General features: G+C 51.0%; 1 protein-coding gene across 2 annotated transcripts in view; it reads left to right on the forward strand.

The window, feature by feature from the left end:
• Positions 1–23,283, forward strand: part of KIRREL3 (kirre like nephrin family adhesion molecule 3) — a 547,075-nt gene that overhangs the window by 404,494 nt on the left and 119,298 nt on the right. For both annotated transcript variants that reach the window (XM_029208639.1, XM_029208638.1), the window contains exon 2: positions 17,589–17,666. In XM_029208639.1, the coding sequence (XP_029064472.1) occupies positions 17,589–17,666 (78 nt within the window). The remainder of the gene's footprint in view (positions 1–17,588; positions 17,667–23,283) is intronic.

Genomic DNA, 23,283 nt, shown 5'->3' on the forward strand with positions numbered 1-23,283 from the left:
GGGTGAGCATCCCCGCCATCCAGGACTGAATGACGCAGCCCTGCCCCTGGTGGCTCTGGGCTGATCACTCCCCTCCTCTGAGCATGGGTTTCCTCCTCCGTACAAGGTTGAAGGGGATGATTTCCAAGTTCCCTTCCGGTTCTAACATTCTATGACATTTCTGACTAATGCACAAGATCAAATATGTACACAAGACCAAAGGCATAAGAAAATACACAAAGAAACGTGGGTTAATCTAGTGCAAACAGAGTAAGACCCGAATAGTGTGGCTATGCTGGCAACTCCTGTTATACCTGTGGAGTCCTCCCCCAGGTGTACATTCTAGTTCCCAGAACCCTGTGGTCCCTCCCCAGCCCTCAAGGAAGGGGAGGTTCCCAGTTGTCCCCTGGGAAGTCTCACCCATGTGAGCCAGATGCCCCCAGTTGGTGGCACAGAAAGAAGCAATCAGGAGGGCCTCCCCCTCTTCGTGTTTGGCCAGGGGCAGGTGCTGAAAGTACACCTCAGCCCACTGGGCTCCTGACACTGAGAAAACACTGCTTCGGTCAAGAGTAGTGGAACCCTTTCATAGCCCTCAGTCCCCTAGGGTCCGCATCAGCTCTAAGCTACAGTCTCCAAGGAAGGGGAGGTCTTCAGACTCAACAAATCCTAAAGCCAGAGGGCTCTTAGGGATCTCTTTGGTGAGAGGTTATTAGTTTGGACGGGAAAGCACCAGCCCCTCGGACAATACATGAAAGCCACAGTTTTCTCCCCAGAAAAAATGTCTGCTTACACCTCCAGAAGAGTGTAAGAGCCCCTGATGGAGGTCCCCTTGAGGTCCTCAGACACCAGCTTAAGTCTCCTATCCTAGTTCAAACTCTGTATTTTGCAAATGAGAAAATTGAGGCCCAGAGAGAGTAGGTGACTCACCCAAGATCACCCAGCTAATTAGAGCAAAGCCAGATCCCCAGGAAAATTGGGCCAGCGTCTGACCCAAGCAGGGAGGCTCCCAGCAGGGCACAGCATCACTGGTACCTGACCTGGAGCTGGGCCCCTAGCAGAGGCCATGGCTCAACTCTGGCAGGCAGCCGAGGAGAGGGGACCACCTGTCTCCCCGGTGGGCAGGTGCTCTCCTCTGGGTAATGGCCGGTCCCCAGAGCTTTCGGCTTCTGCTGCCTCTCTGTCTGTGGCCTTCCCTGTGGCCCTAGCCAGGAGAAGGGACTTGGGCCACGGCTCCCTGGCTCAGCACCCTCCAAGTATCCAGCAGGCTCCATTCCACTCTGCACACAGAATGCTCCTTAGGCAAAACCGGGAGAACTGCATCTCCTTGCTGGCATTTGCAGAGCTAGCTGCCCACATCCCCCCATAGTGTGAGCAGGAGACCTGGGCTTGTGAGTGCTAAAATGCTATGGGGTGGGGGTAAGGCGGGGGTGGGGACAAGATTTAATAGAACTCAGGCTGTGAAGTTAGACAGACCCAGATTCAAACCCTGGCTCAGCCACTATATAGATGAACTGTCATCTGGCAAGTTATTTAACCTCTCCAAGCCTCAGCATTCTCATCTGTACAATAGGATCACGATGGTACCTCTTCAGAGGACCGGTGTAAGAATTAAAGGAGATAATTTCTATAAAGTACTTAACACCATACCTGCTAAAACATTTTTGCTGCTTTTGTCACACTTCCCAAGGGGTCCTCAGTGTTGCAGAGCCTCACCTTCAGAACCTCACACCCAGCTACTGGCTGACACCCTGGTAACAAGGGTAGGGAGAAATTCCCCCTTCCCGCTCTTCCAAGTATTTGCTAAAGAGTGCAGCAGGAGGCCTCCACAGAAGGCTGGGAAGAACTTGCCACCCATTGAGAGGTCGTGAGTTTGCACCCACCCTTGGAGATTTCAAAGCAAGTCAGTCCTGACCTTTCCGGAACGGTCAAACGGCAGTCCCGCCAGGTGGCGAGAGAGTGAGCACATGGTCTCCCATGGCCCTCTGCCATGTGCTTCTCTGCCTGGACCCGGCAGCTTCGGCTCAATGGTCAGCCAACACGGGATGAGGCCTGGAGGTGTGGTGACTCCCCTGAAATGAATCGGAAACCACAGGTGGAGGCCCTCAGTCACATCTATGAAAGGCCTGGAAGCCAGAAACAGGGTAGACAGCCCTCTCCTCAAATGTTAAGTCTCAGCCGGTGGTGAGCTGGTGACCCTGTTCTCGGGAAGGAGAGTGGGCGGGGGAAGAGCCCCGATGGTCCCTCTGCCGATTGCCCCGGTGTGAATACTCCCACCGTGGCCGATTTGAGGCTGCCTATGTGGCATCATGGAACACAGTTGTCGGTGAAAAAAATGTTGCCTGCCATACCAGTAAACAAAGGATGTTGCAACCATCAAGCCATCACATTACAGCTGCCCCTACAGTGAGCCCCGAGGGAACTCAGGATGGAAACAGGATGCCCACCATCTAGCGGTCAGCCACGGCAGTCATCCCCGACGGTGCGCCCTGGGCACACTCAGGATGAGACAGCAGAGGGTCTGGGCCTCACAGAGCTGAGGTGCATATCAAAGGAATGAGCCCAGGCTTTTGCATCTTCCCATACAGAGAAAAGCAGAAAAGTACTAAATTCCTTAACTTGAGATGTCTGGTTTCCTTTAACTTACTGTAATCTTTTGATGATGTTCAGACTACCTGGTCTTTTTTGCAAAAACTCCCAACTATACTGGCTCCCCACCGGCCTCTTCCGAGCAGTCTCTCAGAGCTATCTGAGGGGCTGTGTCTCAGGTTTAAATCTTCAGTTTTGTCTGCCAAATAAAACGTAATTCTCAACTTTTCTGTCGTGCATTCTTTTCAGTCAACGCAGTAATGGGAAGAGATACCCATGTCATCCCTCCCAAGCTGGTGCTAGGTCCCCACTCCACTGGCTGAATGCAGCCTATATCCCAGGCCCACAGGACAGGCCAGGGGACTAGGGTCCTGGGCTCCAGTCCCACCTGAGTCCTTGTGAAGAACAGGCCCTGGGCAGCTTGCCCTGAGACCAGTTCTTCCTTCTACTGAGTTGCCACCTGCCTCCCTGTAATCTGCACCCGTGTCCGACCTCTTGCCAAAGCCCTGCTGTCAGTCTCCCCTCTCCTACCTGCCCGACCCTGATCCTCACCTGTGCCTCTTTCGGCCAGACTTCCAGTCCCTGGCTGGCCTGGCACCATCCTCCAGGTGCTCCCAGCTTTGTCCGTGTGCCCCTTAAAGGAGGGCTTACAGAGCTGCGTGCTACCTTCCCTGTGTTCTGAGCAGTGCCAAGTGGAAACTTCCATCCTCTGATTGAACTGGATGTGTCGTGAGAGGCTTTTTATCTGGGTCTGTCTGAATATTTGTTCTGACTCCTGACTAGTTTAGTAGACCCCCGAGAGCGGGTCTTAACCTCCTTTCCCTGCCCAGTTCCTAGTATTCACCCTGCACTCACTCTGCAGTTACTCACAGCAGCTGGCGAGGTTGGCATTGACCATCTTCAGGCCTTTTGCTCTTCTGATTCTGCACAGCACCAGCCTGGGACCTATACTACCATGCCAGCCAGGAGTGGCAGCCCCATCAGGACCACCACCACCCAGGGAGCTGGACACAGCCGCCCCCGAGCTGCTATGGACATCATCTTTACAACAGTTTGGAAGAAGCCTTGATTCAAACTACAGAACCAGAGCCCTCAGGCAAACCTCCTGCCTAGAAAATTTTATTCTTTTTTTAAAAATATTTATTTGTTTATTTGACTGCATCAGGTCTTGGTTGCGGCACTTGGGATCTTCATTGCAGCACGCAGGCTTCTCTAAAGTTATGGCACATGGACTCTAGAGTGCACAGGCTTAGTTACCCCGTGGCATGTGGGATCTCAGTTCCCCAGCCAGGGATCAAACCCACGTCCCCTGGGTTGGAAGGAGATTTTTAACCACTGGACCACCAGGGAAGTCCCTAGAGAATGTTATCCTTGTCTTGACTTGTAGCACACCCCAGCTCTTTTCTTTTTGGCCATGCCACGCAGCATGTGGGATTTTAGTCCCCCGACCAGGGATCGAACCTGTGCCCCTGCATTGGAAGCACAGAGTCCGAGCCACTGGACCGCCAGGGAAGTCCGCCCCTGCTCTTTGTAACGGTATATTATGTTACTGTTCTAGCTAACTCTCACGTATGGGGCACTTGCAAGGCACCCAGCCTTGGTTGCGTGCCTTTGGACAGGTAATAGGGACACACCTCTCCTTACCTCCCAGCGCTCTTCATCAGTCTCCCATCCTCACCACAGGTCAGGAGGTCTGCATTCCACAGATCAAGGAAACGATGAAGGTGGACCCTCAGATCAAGAGCCCAGGGACAGTGGAAGGCTCCACACTACTGTGTGACAAGTCCCACGGACCGTGGGGTCAATGGTCCAAGCTTCCTGGGCTGGCTTCCCTTTGTCTCAGGAGCAGGGAGATGACCTGGCTGTTCCGTCCAAAGCCTGTAAGCCAGGACAGCTCAGGACTTCCTGCTCAGCAGGTCCCTGGGTTTAAAGGCCCCTCTGTGTCTTAGACTAGCCCACCTCACTGTGCCCTCCGGCCAGAGAACCTTCTCCAGATTAATCAGAGGTATAAATCCTCCTGCAGGTCAGATCTGAGCCACCAGCCTCCTTCCCATGGCTGTGATGTCCTCTGTGGACTGGCCGGAGCCCGAGTCAAGGTCCCTGGTGGTTTCTTATGGGCAACAGGTCACACCTGTTGGGATCATGGATCCCACCGCCCATGTGTACTGAAACTTCTGAGCTCCATTTCCCCCAGACAGAGGAGAAGTGGTCCAGGTCTTTCCTGGTACCACCCATGCCTGCTCCCAGAAGTAGTAAACAGCCCATGGGTGACCCAGCCAGCATGTGGTGAACAAATACCATTTTCTCTTGAGGGGAGAATGGTTTAGGTGTCAGCTGGAGTCTGGAATTCCTTCCCATTCTCCCACCGTGATATGCAAGGATGCGCCTTCCTCTCCCTCTCTCACACCGTCCCAGCGACCTCGCCCTCTCCCTGGCAAGGCAGGGTTGCCAAGTTGATAGCCCCGAATGGGGTCACCTCTCCGGGGCTTGGCAACTGATGTGTGCAGAGCTCTAGCAGCCCCTGGCACGCCTATTAGCAATCAGCCTCCTGCTGGGCTGGCCTCGTGATAAATAAACTTTCATGTTCTTACTAAGTGATGGCTGGTGGTTCAAAATCGCTACCCTGGAACTGTTTGAGGTTGATTCCTTAATCAAAGCTCTCAGGCTCTCCTCCACCCCCTCACTGCTGAAAGGTTATCATTAAAGAGAAGAAAGGTGCTTTGATTTCTGTTGCTGGGCTGCCAGCTTGGATCTGGGACTCTGGGGGGAGGTGGGGAGGCTTGGTTTTACCCCAAGCCTTGTGTGCAAATCTTAGCTCTGCCAGCACCAGTTGGGCGACTTGGGGCAAGTTGCAGAGCCTCTCTGATCCTCTGTACCCTCCTCTGGGGCTGTCTCAGGTATGGTGAGGCTCAAGGAGACCTTGTGTCTGACGGGTGCTTCTAAGCCTGCCAAGCCCTGTAAGTGTGTTAGTCCTGATACCCAGTCACAGCCATATTCTCAGACCCATGTTCAAGTCCCTTAGGGGCAAGGGGCTTCCATGGAGCTTTCTGGAAATAGTGGACCTTCCATAAGGCACCTTGGACAAGAACAGGGGATTAGAACCAGCCTGTGGCATTCACCCTAACCCACTCCCAGAGGTATCCCCCAGAAACGGCTCAGCCGGTGGACCTGCCTCACTCTGTCTTCCTCGCCTGCCCCTCTCCTGTCCACATCTGTGCTTTTTGACGGCAAGAGAAACATGGGGCTAGGGACCCCATGTAGCTAGATAAATAATTACTAAATAAATAAATGAATAAAAATAAACAAAGAAAGCCTCCAGGGAGCTAGAATTGCTGCCATGCTGACAGGTAACTGGCAGATTTGATTTAATTACAAGGTACAGAGCTGTAATGGGGTGTGTGGAGCTCAAGGAGGATTGCAGTAAAGGGAGGACAGCAGGGTTCCCTGCCGTCCCCGCCGGCTCCTCTGCAGACCCTACCATCAACTTTACTGCCACGCTGGGTGGGCGGGAAGCTGGGCACTGCCCTAGGGGCCGAGATCTGGCCAAGCCTGACCCTCCCCTCCTCGCCAGCCTCACCCGCAAAACGGCCCAAGTCACGATGCGCTAGTGGACAGCCCTAGGTCGGAAGTGTGGACGGAGGGGCAGAGTCAGGAGGGCTACACACTCACCCACACTCTCCCCCTCTGCCCCAGGGGAAGGTGTGCAGCTTCTGGATGGACACAGCCCACGCAGCCAGGCAAGGCATGGTGACCGGACTGTGAACAAGGCAGCTGTGACTGGCCTGGCCTGGGGACAATAACGTGCCACCACCTGGCCTCCCCCCTGTCCTGCTTTTCTACCCAGAAAGTGGAGGAAGCGCCCTCCAGCTCACTGAGGCCTAGTCTACCCCCTTCCATCCCAAGACCCTAAAAGACCCTCCCCTCCCCGCACTCCTCGGACACATTTCCCTTCTCTCTGCCCTCTTCCCTTGTGCCAGGTGAGAACTGACGAGTCCCTCCACCCCAGCCCTGTCCAGTGGGATGTGGGCTTGAGGACAAAGTCTGGCCATCCCCGCCTGACTCCAGTGAGAAATGCTTTAAATCCAGCTCATGGCCTTTATGGGACCCTCCTGGTTCTTCCTCAGCCTTTATGATTTTATTTGGGCCATAAATGGGTGACGGGGGGGTTGTAAGCGCAAAACTAAACAGCAGCACTGCTCCTGCCGTCCTCCACCCCCACTCCCGCCCCTCCATGCTTCCCTGCCCTGCCCTCACCCCCTGCCTCTCTGGAGGCCACCCTTCCTTCTCCAGGCATGGACTCCCCAGGGACCTGGCTCCCATGAGGGCTTCTCAGAGCCCCCAGACCGCCTGGCAGTTCTGACCTAATTGGCCAGCACCCTCTGGACACACGTGGTCCCCTTCCTCCCACTGGGGTCTGTGCGGGTCACCTGAGCTGTGTGCGCAGCATCTAGGCTGCATCCTGGCAGAAGGGCACAGCCTGGGCTCTGGGATCAAATGGATCTGGATTTTAATCCTGACTCCTCCCCTTCCCAGGTGTGTGACTTCAGAAAAATTACCTAACTTTCCTGAGCCCCACCTGATCAACGGTGCTACGAACCTGTGTGAATAGCAAACCACAAATCAGTCTTACATTCACAGCCTCTTATGGGGGCTCTGCCTTCTGACTTTAGATCTGGTATTGAAGAGAAGGGCAGGGGACGGGGTGGGAGCACGTGGACGTGGGGAGACCTTGCAGGCCTCCCACCGCCCTCAGCCTTAGTCATCGGGGACTTTTTTGGTCCTACTAGAAAAAAGAGAGGAGAGATGCCCTCTTTCTGCCTGGCCTCCCAGCGTAATTAACTGCATGTACCAGGCTGAGCATACCCAGGGGCAGGGCCACAGCTCTCGAGCATCAGCCCCGTTCAAACATTAGTCACCAACCCCCAGCTTGCTCTTAGGAAAAGTCTAAAAGCCTTCCAGGCCTATGGCTTCAGCAGTCCCCGTTCCTCACAGTATAAGCAGATTGATGGCAGGCCAGGGCGTGGAGGGGTGGCCTTCATGATCTCGTTTCTCTGTCATGCTCCTCCACAGAGCAATTAAGCACTGGGATTAGATATCCTGAATCAGAGATGGCTGAGGTTTTCTTGTACATGTGATAAAACTGCTTCCCATAAGATTTCTCCACCAACATTATTAAACCTCCCCCCGATTCCCTGCACCTCTCAGAAAAAGAGTATACTAGTAGCGCGAAGAACCTCGTTTATAGTCAGTTTCCTTGGCCTCCACATTTACTAGCTGTTTGACCCTGAGTGAATTCTTTTGGATTACCAGTTTCCTATTATTAGGAACAATAATAGTACTTACCTTACAGAATTTTTACGATAGAAAATAATGCATGCAAAGTACTCAGCCCAGAGACTAATCAATCATAAATAATCAGTAAATGGCAACTTTAATTGCACTGGTGAATTAAGTGAGCTTGGCCCCACGGTGGGTGATACCAGCCAGTGGAAAGGGGCAAGGCGAGGCCATGCCCAGCCCCCAGGGGAGGGGCGGGCAGCCAGTGTCCCAATTCCAGGGTGCAGAGGGGTGCGGTGGACCCTGCTGACCCTGGGGGCTGCACTGATGCCCAAGTGGCCCAGAGCAAGGCCACGTCCGGGGTCAGCTGGTGGCCGCGTTGGAACTCTAAGCGATTAATCAGCTGGGAGAAAGACCCCCCAGGCAGCATCTGAGGGTAGGTGAGGAGTCGTATCTCACAGAGAAGGGAGACCAGCAGGGAAGCCACCAGGCACGGAGTCAGTCACACAGGTGTGCCCAAGCTTCACCACTCACAGCTGAGGGACCCTGGCAAACTCCTTACCCATCTAAAATGTCCAGTTCTTTATAAACAAAGACAGGAATAGTAATACCTAGCTTCATAACGTCTGTGTGAGGGTGAAACAAGAAGAGGAAAGTAAATGCCCAGGGCTGTCTTTTTCCTGCCCACGAGGTACAGACTCAGGGCAGTGAGCAGAGATTTGGAGAAGCCGGAGGACTGGGGACCACATGGGACCCTGCAGACACATGGGATCTGGGGCCAGGAACAGCACAGACAGTCATGGGCACCAGAGCTGGTGGTGAGGAATTTGCGGATATGCTGCCTGCCTTGGCCACACTGGGGTAGGGCCATGCCAGGCAGTAAATGGCATGGCGGAGGCAGCTGAGAAGGCGGGGGCTGGCAAAGGGCTGCCGCGATGTTGGTCCTTGCTATTGTAGGGAGCCGCATGGCGCTTACCATCTGGGGCCTGAAGGAGCCTTGCTCCCTGCAGGAGGTAGTGAGGATGGGCTGGTGGCCACAAAAATATTTTGGAATTATCACAACGATTGCCAACTCTTCCTAAAAGAGGGTCACTAGATATGAGCTTTTTTTTTGGCGGTACGCGGGCCTCTCGCTGCTGTGGCCTCTCCCGTTGCGGAGCACAGGCTCCGGATGCACAGGCTCAGAGGCCATGGCTCACAGGCCCAGCCGCTCCGCGGTATGTGGGATCTTCCCGGACCGGGGCACGAACCCGCGTCCCCTGCATCGGCAGGCGGACTCTCAACCACTGCGCCACCAGGGAAGCCTTAGATGTGAGCTTTTTCTGTAATTCATTGTTTTAAAAAATTTAATTTAAGACCACATGTGTTTCAGATTTCTCTTAGAAGAATTTAATTGGTATGTAATAGCATAGTTAATTAAATACAAATCAATTGTTTAAGAGAACTAATTGATACTTAACATGAACAGTGAAAAACTTAGTTCTGATATAATTAACTCATTAAATAAGCAATGAAAGAGCAATTATGTCTTTACAACAATGTAAAGTTTATAGTGCTTTAATAAACTTAGCATTAGCAAGCAATCCAATTCAAAAATTATGAAACAGGTATTATTGGTCTATTAAACATGTATTACTTGTCCTAGAGGCCCAGAGCCACGCACTAGACAGGATTGATAAACCTTTACTATTCCACTCTTCAGGACTCTTTCCTAGAGAGGTTGATCAGAAAACTGTGATCTTTGCATGATTTATGGGCACCTTTATTGCCTGAGATGTGAGCAATTATGCTGAAAACAGGACTAGGCAGACCCGATGCAGAAAGCAGTTTAGCAGAATCATAGTGAGAACTTGCCAAACGTGAGACTCCAGCATCCTGCCACCAGGGGGCTACCACCGGGCAGAATGGCTTGTGATGAACACTTACGAGAGAGGCCATGGGTACAGACACCCAACCAAGGCAAACCCCAGACAAATCTGCAGCCCCTCAGGTCCTTTAGGAGGGCCACCCCACCACCTGAGCTCCTTTTTCCTCCTCGGGACCCCTACAGCAATTATTGCCGTTCATGTAGAAATGACTCCAGCCCTGCCTCATGACGCTTCTTTAACTGAACCATTGCTTGTCTTTGACTCTACCTTTTCACAGGTGTATGCCTTACATAACCAACTGGATCATAATCTCATTGGGAGAGGAAGCTTGTGTTACATACTTTTGTCTTGAGCATCGTGCCTCTCGAGTGTTTGTGGGTTGGATTTTATAGCTGCCACATTTTGTAAATACTTGCTGGTTATGGAGGGGTGGTAGCCGTACGATAGCAGAGGTTACCTGTATCATCCCACTGCTTTTTACATAATTCATCACATTATGAATTGGTCTACAGATCAACATATTTGCTCTCTGAGGTCAGTGAAGCTGGTTAAAAATGTATTTCTTCGGATCTGAACTTGTGCTCATGTAATCATCCAGGACCTGTTCACTTGGGGATCCTTCAAACACAGGAAGTCCAAAATGCACTGTTGTCACATGTAACCTCATAGGCTTCCTTTGTCAATCACTTCCTTTTTTTTTTTTTTTTGGCCGCTTTGGGTCATCGTTGTGGTGTGTGGGTTTTCTCTAGTTGCAGTGAGCAGGACTACCCTTCGTTGCAGTGCACGGGCTCTAGGCACGTGGGCTCAGTAGTTGCAGCATGCAGGCTCTAGTGTGCAGGCTCAGTAGTTGTGGCACGCAGGCTTAGTTGCTCCGCAGCATGTGGGAATCTTCCCGGACCAGGGATCGAACCAGTGTCCCCTGCGTTGGCAGGCGGGTTCTTAACCACTACGCCACCAAGGAAGCCCTGTCAATCACTTCTGACCCAGCCCCCTCACTTCCTGCAGTCTTCCCCACTAAAGACCCTGTGGTTGCCATTGTCCCCTTCCTCTGACTAAGCCACTCTGATGCTTAGCCCCATTGTCTCGGTCAAGAACATCTCTCCGAGTCACCATTTCCTCTCAGTCGCCAGCACCTCTGGTCCTGTGGCCTCGCCTGTGACACCCCCTGGCTGGTCCTCCTGACTCACTTCACTCCTCCAGCCCAGCTGACTTGTCTCTGCCACACTGACCTTCAAAGATGCCACCTAACAGCTCATTATATCACCTTGGACAGGGTATTTCACCTCCCTGAGTCTCCCCTTTCATAGCTGTTTAAAAAAAAAGAAAAAAAGGAGGGGAAGGAAGGGGATTTGATGATCTCTAAACCCCAGTCTGATATTCTGTTTCTGTTTCCTGAACTCTCCCTCATCAGTACTTCATTCGAGGAGGCCCTTTTCATCAAATGCTGTCTCATTGGATTTGCATGGCAACCATGTGAGAAGGGTTTTACTACCAGTATCCATATTTCGTAGATGAGAAAACTGAAGCCCGGAGAAGCCCTGAGGACTGTTAAGGGCTGAAGTGAGGCTCCAGCTGGCAGTGGTGGTTTTACAGCACACGTGGCCTCCCCTACCCCCCAGGGCTCCCCTGTGACTCCAGCCAGGTCCAGCTGACGTCTTCTCCACCCGCTCTCTGGAACCATCTGGGGAGCTATTTTCAGCCCCTGCACTGCTCTCCTGGGTCAAGGTGGCAGGGATGTGGAAGCTCTGAATGTCCCTCTGAGAAGCCCAGGGTCCTTTCACCTGCTTTCTCCTCTCAGGCTGTCTTGGGAGAGCAGGAAGAGGGGGCACATGTCAGCCCATCGCCTCCCGCCAGGAGTGTTCCACAGTCTCCCAGCTGCGCTCCCTTGTCTGGTCTTACCTTCTCCCAGCCACATCTGCCCCATTGCTAATATGGTCTTTATAAGATGCAAGTTTGGCCTTTCTTCTGCTAAGCATTCTGTAGGAAAAGTCCAGACTCCTAGGCAAGGCTCACCAGGTCCTCCAGGTCCGGTCCCTGACTCTGTCTCCTGCCTCATCTCACTTTCTCTTCTCCCGAAATCTTTGCTGTATCCACACCAAACTGCCTACCCATCATGCTCTATTTCTTGTTAGGTAGGCTTCTGGGGACCTGCTCCATCTAACAGCTTCAGGTGGTAAAGTGTTAGTCCTCAGCAGGCACCCCTGTACCACTGTGACTGGGCACGTTGGGGGCAGAAGGGCCCCCAGATGCACCGAGTAGCCTCAGAAATGGTGAGGGATAGCCATAAAAAAGGACAAACTAATGCCATTTGCAGCAACATGGACGGACCTAGAGATTGTCATACTGAGTGTTATTGCTTATATGTGGAATCTAAAAAACGGGTACAAATGAACTTATCTACAAAACAGAAACAGAGTTACAGATGTAGAAAACAAACTTATGGTTACGAGGGGGTAAAGGGAGGGAGGGATAAATTGGGAGATTGGGATGGACACACACACACTGCTATATATAAAATGGATAACTAATAAGGGCCTACTGTATAGCACAGGGAACTCCACTCAATCCTCTGTAATGGCCTATATGGGAAAAGAGTCTAAAAAAGAGTGGGTATATGTATAACTGATTCACTTTGCTGTACACCTGAAACTAACACAACATTGGAAATCAACTCTACTCCGATAAAAATTTTAAAAAAGAAAGAAAGAAATGGTGAGGGAGAAGGACCTGGTACCTGTCCGTTGTCACCAGCTCAATCCGTGGTCACTTCACAGCTCATTTGTTTCTGGCTGGGGCAATAAGCAAGCACTCTTCTAGCCAATGTCATCCTCACGCTGGCAGCAGGAATGCTTACAGCATCCCAGGTTGCCACCAAGACCCATAGCTGCCCTCCCTCCCCACCCGCCCTCTTTCCCACCCACCCCCATTGTCCCATCTTAGCAGCCCCTCTGGCCGCTCTCCAATCAGTTGGTGCCTCTCCCAAGCCTTTTGAGTGGTTGTGCGATGCTACTCCCTGCATCCCCTGTGACCAAGGGATGGGAGTCAGAGTCTTGGCCAATGGAAATAGCCAGGTCCTATAGAAGACCAGCTTCTCCCCTCTTCCTGTCTATGTTAGCTTGCTAGGGCTGATGTGACAAAAAGCCACAGACTGGGTGTCTTAAACATCAAAAATGTATTGCCTAGGGGCTTCCCTGGTGGCGCAGTGGTTGGGAGTCCGCCTGCCGATGCAGGGGACACGGGTTCGTGCCCTGGTCCGGGAGGATCCCACACGCCGCGGAGCGGCGGGGCCGTGAGCCATGGCCGCTGAGCCTGCGCATCTGGAGCCTGTGCTCCGCAGCAGGAGAAGCCACAGCAGTGAGAGGCCCGCGTACCGCAAAAAAAAAAAAAAAAAAAAAAAATGTATTGCCTAACAGTTCTGGAGGCTAGAAGTCCACAAAAGATGTTGGCAGAGTTGGGTCCTTCTGAAGGCTGTGAGGAAAGGCCATGTTCTAGGCCTCCCTTCTTGGCTTATTGATGGCCGTCTCCATGTTTATATGTGTGTCTGTCCCAAATTTCCCCTGTTTATGAGGACACCTGTCATATTGGATTAGGGCTGCCCAATGACCATTTTAACTTGATTACCTCGGTTGAGTCTCTTTGTCCAGATAAAGGCACATTCTGAGGTATTGAGGTTACGACTTTAACATCGGATTGGGGGGGGGTCACAGTTCACCCCACGGTTCCAGCCAGGACCACTGATCTCTGCTATCTCTTCTCTGTCTTGAATCATGGCATCAGCAGCCCTGGGATCCCGGAAGCTGCCCTAAGAATTAGCCAGAAATCAGACCTGGATTCTAGCCTGAGCACTGTTACCAACTGTGCTTTGGCCTTGAGTTGTCATTTTACTTCTCTGAGCCTGTTTCTGAAACCAAAACGGAGGAAATCATTTCCGCCTTGCATGCTTCACAGAGCTACTGTGAACACCCAATAAGATAGTATGACAGCATCGTGAAAAAATAAGTATCCCACAAATGTGAGGTAATATCACTGCACTATCATTATGATTACTCGTAAGAATAAAGGAATCCTTGGGCTAGAAAAAGTCCCATCCTCACCCTCTGAAACTGAAGGAAAGCCGTTCCATTTAGGAAGCCATCCCTCTTTATTCCTCCCGAGAGGAAACCTCACGCTTCCCAGACTCCTGTTCTGATGAATTACGATGTTCATTCACTTCAGACCATCTGCATCTACCTAATCCACTGTGCCAGGGTTAAGCCCTCCTGATTCCATTCTGGCCCGGGTCGGGGAGAACTGATTACTACCCATTATTTCTTAGTCATCTCTTCCATTAAATCAGACTTTTCCTGATCCGTTGCCACGTGCCAGGCACTGTGCTTAGGGCTAAGGACTCTGAGCCTAAAAAGGCACTATCCTCGCCCTTCTGTTGCTCAGTCTAGAGGCCGGGAGTTCCTGGGGTGCAATCTGGACTTCTCCCTAAGAAACACACCGCTTCCCAGGAAATGTTTCATTGTGTAGCAGCGTTCCCTAATTCTTTGTTCTCCTGAGACAGCGGCCTCCACATCCCCATCTGCAGGCGACACTGACCTTCTTTGCTCTGAACTGTCCTTCAAGCCAGGATGACTCCATTCGCGCTCATCATTTCCCACGGGTACGTTCGGTGCCTCTGGTGGTTCTGCTACTGAGTAGTCCTCAGCCAAAGGCTGCAGCCCCAAAGTCTACGTGGGGAAGACCCCATCATCTTGCTGTTCTAAAACAGGCATCTAGGACCCTGACTCCACCATCGGTCCCATGCCACGTGACAAGGAAGGTCGCAGTCTGGTGGCTGGTCTAGATCACAAAGTGAATGATTGATTCACTTTTGATTGATTCACAACTGATTGATTGACAATCAATTCACAATTGATTCACAATGATTGTTCTTTCTATCACATTCTTTCATCTCTCCCGTAATAGCCTGGTTGATCTGGCTTGGTGGCGTTTTCCCAAGAGGATGCCATAGGTTCCTGCTTCCCCCCAGCTCTCTCTCTGGTCAGTATCTTTGACCACACCCATCCTCCACACCTGTGTTTCTAGATTCTCCTCCCCTCCCTCACTTTGGGCCCTGGCCTGCTTCCTCATGTGGAAACAATGACCTCTAATTTAGCTCTGCAATATCTCTCCCAAGAACACCCCAAATTTTCATATATGGATAGCTAGATAATTCCCACTTCGCTGATCCCCCAACCTGCTCTTTCTTATAAAGATCCCAGTGGCTTCTCCCCACTTCTCAGTAAAGACTCAGTCAGAGAGCCCTCTCACTTAATAAATTTCTGCAGTGTGCTTATTAGGGCCTTGTAATGTAGCCGCCTAAATAATTAAGACTAACCCACAAGTGTCAAATTAAATGAGCCAAATACATTGAGAAATTGCCTGGTCCTCCATTTCTTTTATTAATCAGGTTTTTTTTAAAAACTTCTTTTCCTGCTCATTTGCAAAAGTCAAACATGGTCGGTGAGACTCTTACTTATAATAACCGTGCATATGTGCAGCCTCTTTCCTTGGGCGATTCCCCCTGGGGGCATATTATATATGACATAGGACAGGGTCGGTTGCAGTGGCAGAGACAGCCAGCCCAGATAACACAGAGTCAACAGGTTGTCCCCGGTCTCGAAATCTTTAGGAGAATCGTGCTTCTTCCATTTCCTTGAGAGTCGAGGGGACTGTCCAGGAAGCCCAGCACGAACACGGGCCAAAATCCACCCAGCGTCTGCTGCCCTCCACCCCTCAGTGCCCACCTGGGCTCGTTCCTGGACTCGATGCAAGAGCCCAGGCTCCGCTTCTCATTAGGAGCTGCTACAGATGTGCTTCAGGTGAGCATGAGAAGTCAGTGGAAAATAGAATAGGAACCATCAGCAATTGTATCATTGTGATGATGAACAATATGTGCAATTATAATGGGCTGGTTAACTCTGCCTGTCGTCAGCATGTTGAGGTTTCAATACAGCGCCAGGCAAGAGGCTATTGTCTGCTGGAGCTCAGAGCCTCCCCACAGCTTGGGCTTCCGCTGGCCCCCTCCTGGCATGCCACATTCCTGCCTCTTGAAGGTGGTTGTTAGAAAGGATCCACAAATATAGTAAGTAAACATCAAAGGGCCTTTGATCCGCACGGCTTTCAACAGAGCAGGAGCCCCTGAAGAAAGGGCCAAGGCCTTGGATGAGGGAACTTAACATCGTCAATTTGAGCGCCTGAGATGTAAGGCTGTTTGAAGTGAGGGCGTTTTGGCCGTGCCTTCAGACAAGCGTGGAGGGAAAGGAAGAGAAGTGAGTGCCTTTGGAAAAGGCACGCTCAGATCTGCTTCTCTGCTCTTTACTGATAGTCAATAAACCCCTTTAAAGAATCAGGAGATCAAAGCCTGCGACCTCCTTGGGCCATGGCTTCTGCGACCGCCCACCACACTTTGTTTTCCTCTGGGGCTGGAGCCCCTGAGCTCGACTTAGCCGTGTCTCTTGGGCCCTTTCATCCTGCTGCCCAGAGAGGCTGGGCCTGGGCCACAAGAGGTGGGTGGAGGGGTAGGGGGCAGAACGAGCCCAGCCTCTCTATGCTCTGACAGCCTAGATGCAGACTGTCTAGGGCTCAGAGGAACACCCAGTGTCGTGGGAGAAGCTGCGACATGACACACCCCTCAGGCGGAACCTCCTTCTCTAAGAAACCGATGGAGAGAGTATCTGGGCGTCCAGAAAGCTAGCAAAGCCTGGAAGGAGCCGCAGGCACGTCCCCACCTCCAGAAATCATACCCCTTATCCATTTACCCAGTTTATGGCAGCTGCCACATTTGTATGACTCCAAAGCAAAGAGGGAGGGGCGGGGAGTCTACAATAATCATGGGTAGTCACTTATCATCCTTGAACTTCAATTTTCTCATCTGCGTAATGTGAATAGTAATAACCGACCTGCCTACCTCATGCAGTCGTTGTGGGGGTCAAAAGAGAAACTTGGTGTGGAATTGCTTCAAAGCCCACAAGTGCTGAAGACAGGTGAGGAAGAAAGGATAAATACCAGAGAGGAAATCTTGCCCGGTTGGCTGAGGTACTCCAGTCCAACGCTCACACACAATGAGCACTGATTTACAAAATATCGTGGGGGAGAAAACGGTCTCTTGCTTTTGCTACCTGGAATTGTTGTTCCAACCTGTTGTTCCATTGGGTCAAAGTCTTGTGGGACCAGAGCCTATGTCTTACGTCTCTCAGCCATCCCCACCCCTGTGCTCTACACTGTGTTTACACCTCATAAGTGCCAGATGACAATGCTGAATTGCACCTGAATATAAGGATGAACAGGGATCCCCAGCCCCAGAAATTCACTCTCTCCCAAAAGATAGACTCCTTCTACCTACACCTTGACCCCTGTGTCTTCTTCCAAATTTACCCAATCACTCCTTTGGCCACTGTGTCTAGTTGTACTGTTCCATCCTGGACACCGCTGGTTGGACTCTGCGTCTTCTCTGGCTTGACAACAATCCCAGTGTGATCAGAGCATAGTCCCTATGCCTGGGATATATAGGGCCTCGTGAACCTATAGAGTAATGGTTATGAACATGGACGCTGGAGTCAGGCTGCCTGTGTTCAAAATCCCGGCTGTGCCACCTACCAGCTCTTTCACCTAAGGCTGCCTGCTTAATATGTCTGTAAATGGGGATAACAATGGCATATACCTCAGAGGGCTGTTGTGAGGAGCAAAGGATGAAATTATTGGTCTTAAATTATGTCTGGACCATAGTAAGTGCTTTCTAAATGTTTGTCAAGTAATTAAGTAGCCCTGTTTATAAGAGCAACAAGCTTTACATCCCTTGCACTGACCCCTGACCCAGTCCCGCCTCACCGACCTCTGCTTTTCTTCCAGAGCTGGGCCTCCAGAAGAGAGGATGCTGTCTGGTGCTGGGCTACATGGCCAAGGACAAGTTTCGGAGAATGAATGAAGGTCAGTGAGAACCCGCCCTCTCAGGGGAAATGGGGAGGGAAGAAGTTATGCCCTACAACTATGGTACCAGGAAAAGAGCCTGGGCCATTTCAGAAAGGACAGTGGGCACATCAGTTTGGTTTCCATGAAGCTGTTCAGATAGTAACACGGGGAAGAGCACCTAATGCCCGAAACACTGTGTGCTGATTCTCGAGCATTCTTCACACGCTACCTTCCCTCCTCCCTTGGTGCCCCCTCCTTCTCTTCCTCTCTCTTTGTTTCCTTTCGTTCCTCACTTACCCACCCAGTGCAATTAAATCTGCTTCTATTATCTTTTCTCATCCAGACCTCTCTGCCCTTTTCCTTAATCATTCACATTTCTTGGATGCTTATTGAATTAACGGCACCTCACGGGGCATTTGGGAGGATACTATACAAGAATAAGGCAGAGCTTTTATTCTCAAAGAACTTCCCCTCGAAAAACTGCCCTCTTTTCTGACTCCATTGGCCCTACCTCTCCCACTTACTCATAGGCCATTCTGCCTTCCTCTAGCACTGGGTTTTTCCTCTGAGGTTTGACTGGGCCACAGAAGGCTGGAGGAAGGTATTGACATTGATGTGGAGGCTAGGATGTGAGAGGAGTGCTGTCACTTACGGGCCTGCTGTAATAAAGAGCCAATCTCCTCATCCCCAGCCATCTGTCTCCATGCAGTTCATAAGCCTCTCCATCAGATGCCACAGACCGTTTGTCAGGATTCAAAAGTAGGTAAGCAATGGCTGGGGAGGCCACTTATTCAGTAAAGTCAGACAAATGAAACCCTGGCTTCTCACCAGCCCAGCTTGCCATGAGCTGGGCCCCTCCCCACTCAAGGACCAGGGTCCCTGTAGCCTCATTCCCATTCCAGGCATGGAAAAGGCAGCTCACCTGTACCATCTCAGCCCTAAAGTTAGGCCATAGCATGGCTCCCTCTTCCTATGGTCCTTAGCTGGCTCTCCTCCCAGCCCACAGACCATGACACTCACAACCCCATGTGCTCCCCAGACCTAATTTCTCACCCGCTGTAGGTTTGTTGCCAGCACACATCATACTGACAGTTTGACAGCTGTTAAGCCAGCACAATTAAACATAAAGACTATCACCTCCCCCGTTTCAATGCCTGTCTGTGTAAGAAGGCAAGAGCCTCAAGAAGCTACTTCCTCTTTGTCGGAGCTCCGTGGCTGAGCACAGCCAGGGTTGAGGGTTGCATTTTCTGCATCCAACCAGCCAGTATCCCTTCCTGACTTTTCTCTTTCGCAGTCTACCCCTCCCTTCCCAACACCACGTTCTTGAGAGCCGAGGCAGTAACATCTAATTTGTAGAAACTGACAGCATGCCTCTGTCCATGGTGCTGAATAGACACATTCTCTTGCTGGCAATGCTCATTAGAGAAGCTGAAATGAGGGTCACAGGGAACAGGGGTGCCAAAAAGTCAGGACTTGGACTGGATTTGAAAGCTCAAGCTCTGAGTGCCTGACCTCAGTAGAAGGATACTGACTCAAGATCTTGGGGCCTAAAAATAATCATATCACAAGGCTGATGAACACGATTTGACTCCCTCCAAATTTTCACAAGTGACTTGGGCTGCCATAACAAAATACCATAGACTGGCTTAAACTCAGAAATTTATTTTCTCACAGTTCTGGAGACTGGAAGTGCAAGATCAGGGTGCCAGCATGGTCAGGTTCTGGTGAGAGCTTTCGTTCTGGTTTGCAGACAGCAACCTTCTCACTGAGTCATCACATGGCAGAGAGAGAGAGAGAGAGAGAGAGAGAGAGAGAGAGCTCTGGTGTCTCTTCTTACAAAGACGCTAATCCTATCAGATCAGGGCCCTACCCTTATGACCTTATTTAACCTTAACACTTTTGTAAAGGCCGTATCTCCAAATACAGTCACAATTAGGGGTTAGGGTTTCAACATAGGAGCGGTGTTGGGGGGGGTGCAGCAGGGGAACACAATTCAATCCATATTTTTGCCATAGCAGAAATGAACGATGGTAATACTCTGAACCAGAGGTTAGGAAAATGGTAAGAAAAATAAATGCAGCCTTAATATCTCCTTAGATTTTGTTCAAGTAAAGAAGGAAGGAAGAAAGTCAGGGAGGACTAGAGGAGGACTTGGAAACACGACCAGCACCAGGTGACTCCTGAGGACAGTTAGCCTTACTTCGTGCAACAACTAAGCTGAGGCAGCATTTTAAACTGTTTTTTTCTTGTTAAAAAGGGAAGATGCCAGAACAATGCCTCTTCTCTCTAAGTCCCCTCTTCAAACACACACAATCCATATAGACGGGTTATTCCTTTCAACTGACTGTGGTCGACCTGGTTAGGAATGCTCTACCCCAATGTATACCCTCCGCCAGTGAAGACAAACTGAGAATCAAGGAAAAGGCAACAGAGACAACGGCAATAGCCAGGAGGTAACAGAGCGGCTAAGCCCCAGCCCCGCCTTCCTCTGTGCCTGTGATTCTCGCCCCTCCCAAATGCCCCCACCCCCCCCACACACACATATTCAGGCTCACACACAACAGCACATACAGTAGCTGCTTCTGCTTCTGGGTAAACAAGGAGACAAGGGGGTGGTAAGCAAGTGAAACCACCATGTGTGAGGAGTTACAAATCTCAGCTAACAGAGGAGACAGGATAAGAGGCGGGTGAGTCACTGGGACAGAAGGAGGGATGCCGGGGGGGTGGGTAAGCTTTGGCTCTGGAGGGGTGGGGGGCTTGAGGAGGGGAGGCGGGAGGGGCCTGGAAAGGAAAAGAATGTTTCTCTGCTCCCACTCCAGCCAGGCTTACTACCCCAAGTGCCATATTACACATTTTTTTCTCTTTCTAAAGCTCACATGCCCAAACTCCAACATGTTTGCACATAAGAAAAAAGCATCGGCAAGCATGGGGAGCTGTTTTATGGTTTATAATTATCTTGTTCCAATACTCAAAATGATTATAACTTCCACATATTAATAATTGAACTGGAATCGCAGCTGTGACATAGATCAAGAAACAGACATCTCTGTCCCCGTTGCACTACACTCCTTGCTGTAAACTGAACAATTGGTAGAAGAGTTTTAAAAATGATAATTTTTTCTCCCGGGTGTTAGAATTAGTGAGACATTGGAACAATTAGCTGCCTCTTCCATCAAAGGTAAGGCGGTGAGCACTATATTTGCAATTTAGAATAAAAATAAAAGACCAACTAGTGCTGTATTAAAGCACGTTTGTTCTGTTTAACAGTATCTAACAGGGTGTCTGTCACCCAGGGAGAAGTCGTCCCCTATTTCATTTGTTTCCTTAATTTGGTATCTTTTTATTTTCTTTTCCTTCCACTCTCCCCTCCTCACTACACTCCCCCCAAAAATAACAGCTTGAGAAGAAGCAAGAGAAAAATAATGAATGAGCAGGAACTTTATAGGTCTCGGGTTTCTCATAAGCTAGAGTAAACGCAACTGGTGCCGTTAAACTACAAAAAGCAATACAAAGAAAACACTATTCAAAGATCACTTAAGGGGCTTCCCTGGTGGCGCAGTGGTTGAGAGTCCGCCTGCCGATGCAGGGGACGCGGGTTCGTGCCCCGGTCCGGGAAGATCCCACATGCCGCGGAGCGGCTGGGCCCGTGAGCCATGGCCGCTGAGCCTGCGCGTCCGGAGCCTGTGCTCGGAAACGGGAGAGGCCACAACAGTGAGAGGCCCGTGTACCGCCAAAAAAAAAAAATCATTTAAGGAGACATGTGATAGTTAATGAGAGGTTTGCTCTATTTAGGAGCACGTAATAGCTTCTCAGGTAGAATTTGCAGCATTTGCAGGAATGGAGGTGGTTGGTGAAATATGTGTGTGTGTGTTCTTTCCTGTTTGGACTCAACACATCTGAGGCATCAAATGGAGATATGGACAAAAATCAATGAAGGGCTGTCAAGAAAGGTGCAAATAAAGACAGACTAGGCATGGGACTATTAAATTTGTTTGACATAATTGTCTTCATGTGATTAAGTACATGGTGCTTTAAGTAGGAACTGCTGGAAGGAGATCATTTATTTATTCATCAAACTTGCAAAGAATACCCACCATAAAAATAATACCAATTTTTCATAGTAAGTGCCAGCCACTGTTCTAAGCACTGGAGCTTTAAAAGTAAATAAGACATAGCCTCTGCCCTCCCGCTCCCAATAGAAACACACAGGCGCATCTCAGTGTCCCTGTCACCTCCACAGGAGGTCCTGCCAGACCACCTTACCTAAAGCAGATACCCCTCTTCCCCCCACCATTGTGCTCCGTTGTGACAACCAGCCTATTTACTTTGTGGCACTTACTCTAACCGGTGATTATTCATTAGACTGTCCCACCTAAGAGTTAGCTTCAGGAAGGCAAGGGTCCTGCTCCCTCATTTCCTTGCCAGTCCCTGGGCTTTAGCCCAGTGTCTCGCACATAGGGAGTAATCAATTTCAATTTAAGTAATTAATTAGTGCCAGGAGTGGCAATGGAGGAATACCCAAAGCCACCCACAAGGGTAAGGTGGGTCTGGAGAAGGAACTCAGGAGGCAGAGCATCCTGACGTAGAGCACGAGTCTCCACATCCCCAGCAGTTCCATAAGCCTTACCTCTCAGCCTCTCCTCCGAGGCCAGTGCTACAGTCCCTCCTGGGAGGCTAGGACCCGGGCACGTCAGCCAAGCGGAGGGCTAGGAGGCGAGGCCACCAGTGGGGTTGTCCGTCCTGTACCCACTTGCCCTCCTTCCTCACCCCTCCTACTGCTGGGCCACCTTGTCATCTGGGGCATCACTAGGCAGGTATTTCCCATGAGATATGCAGGGGGGACTGCCCAAACATGACACACACACACCCCATTCCCTTTCCTCTTTCCATCCTTCCCCGATTACCCATTTCTCCTGAAGAGCCCAGAACCACTCACCTGCTCAACGCACATTGCTTACCCAGGGCGGATCCTATCCAAGGGCAGAATAGGAAGCTCTCTCGTGGTGTCAGATGAGGGGCTCTGCTTGCCTCTCAGAAAGCCCAGTACTCCTCTCTGTCAGAACCGTGAGCAACTCTAGCGACTGTAGCACAACCCACCCACCCAGGGAGATCTGGGACCATGGAGGGACTCGCCCAGGGTCAGTAGGAAGTTGCTGGAAGAGCCAGGACTACAACCCAGCTCTCCTGACATCCAGTCCAGCCCTTGTTGAATTTGGAAAGAGGAGGCTGTGGCCATGATCGGAGGTGAAGCCCCTAAGGCTTTGACTTGAAAATACAGAGAAAGTGGAAGGGGCAGGAGAAAACGGGGGCAGAAGACAGGAGACTCCCCAGCTGATGTGGGAGAAGATCAGGAAAGACGTGGAGAGGGAGACACAGGCCGGGGAACACCCTTTCTTTCTATGGAACCAGAAAAGGCTACTGGGCCCTAGGACTCTTGAAGAGGGAAGTGAGGGGGAAGAGGATGCTTAAAGGAGGAGAGGGGAAGCCACGAAGCCCTGGCCTCCCTGCCAGGGCGTCCCTTCAAGGCCAAGGTGGGCCTGCGCATGAGGCTCTCGTCCTCCCTCCTCCGGCTGCGCATCTGGTGGGCGGCAGAGTCCCCAGACCTTCAGAATCCCAGGGACCGGCTGCTTCTCCC

Source organism: Monodon monoceros, unplaced genomic scaffold (genome assembly GCF_005190385.1).
Source record: "Monodon monoceros isolate NGI ecotype Baffin Bay Population unplaced genomic scaffold, NGI_Narwhal_1 Super_Scaffold_7, whole genome shotgun sequence".
NCBI lineage: Eukaryota > Metazoa > Chordata > Mammalia > Artiodactyla > Monodontidae > Monodon > Monodon monoceros.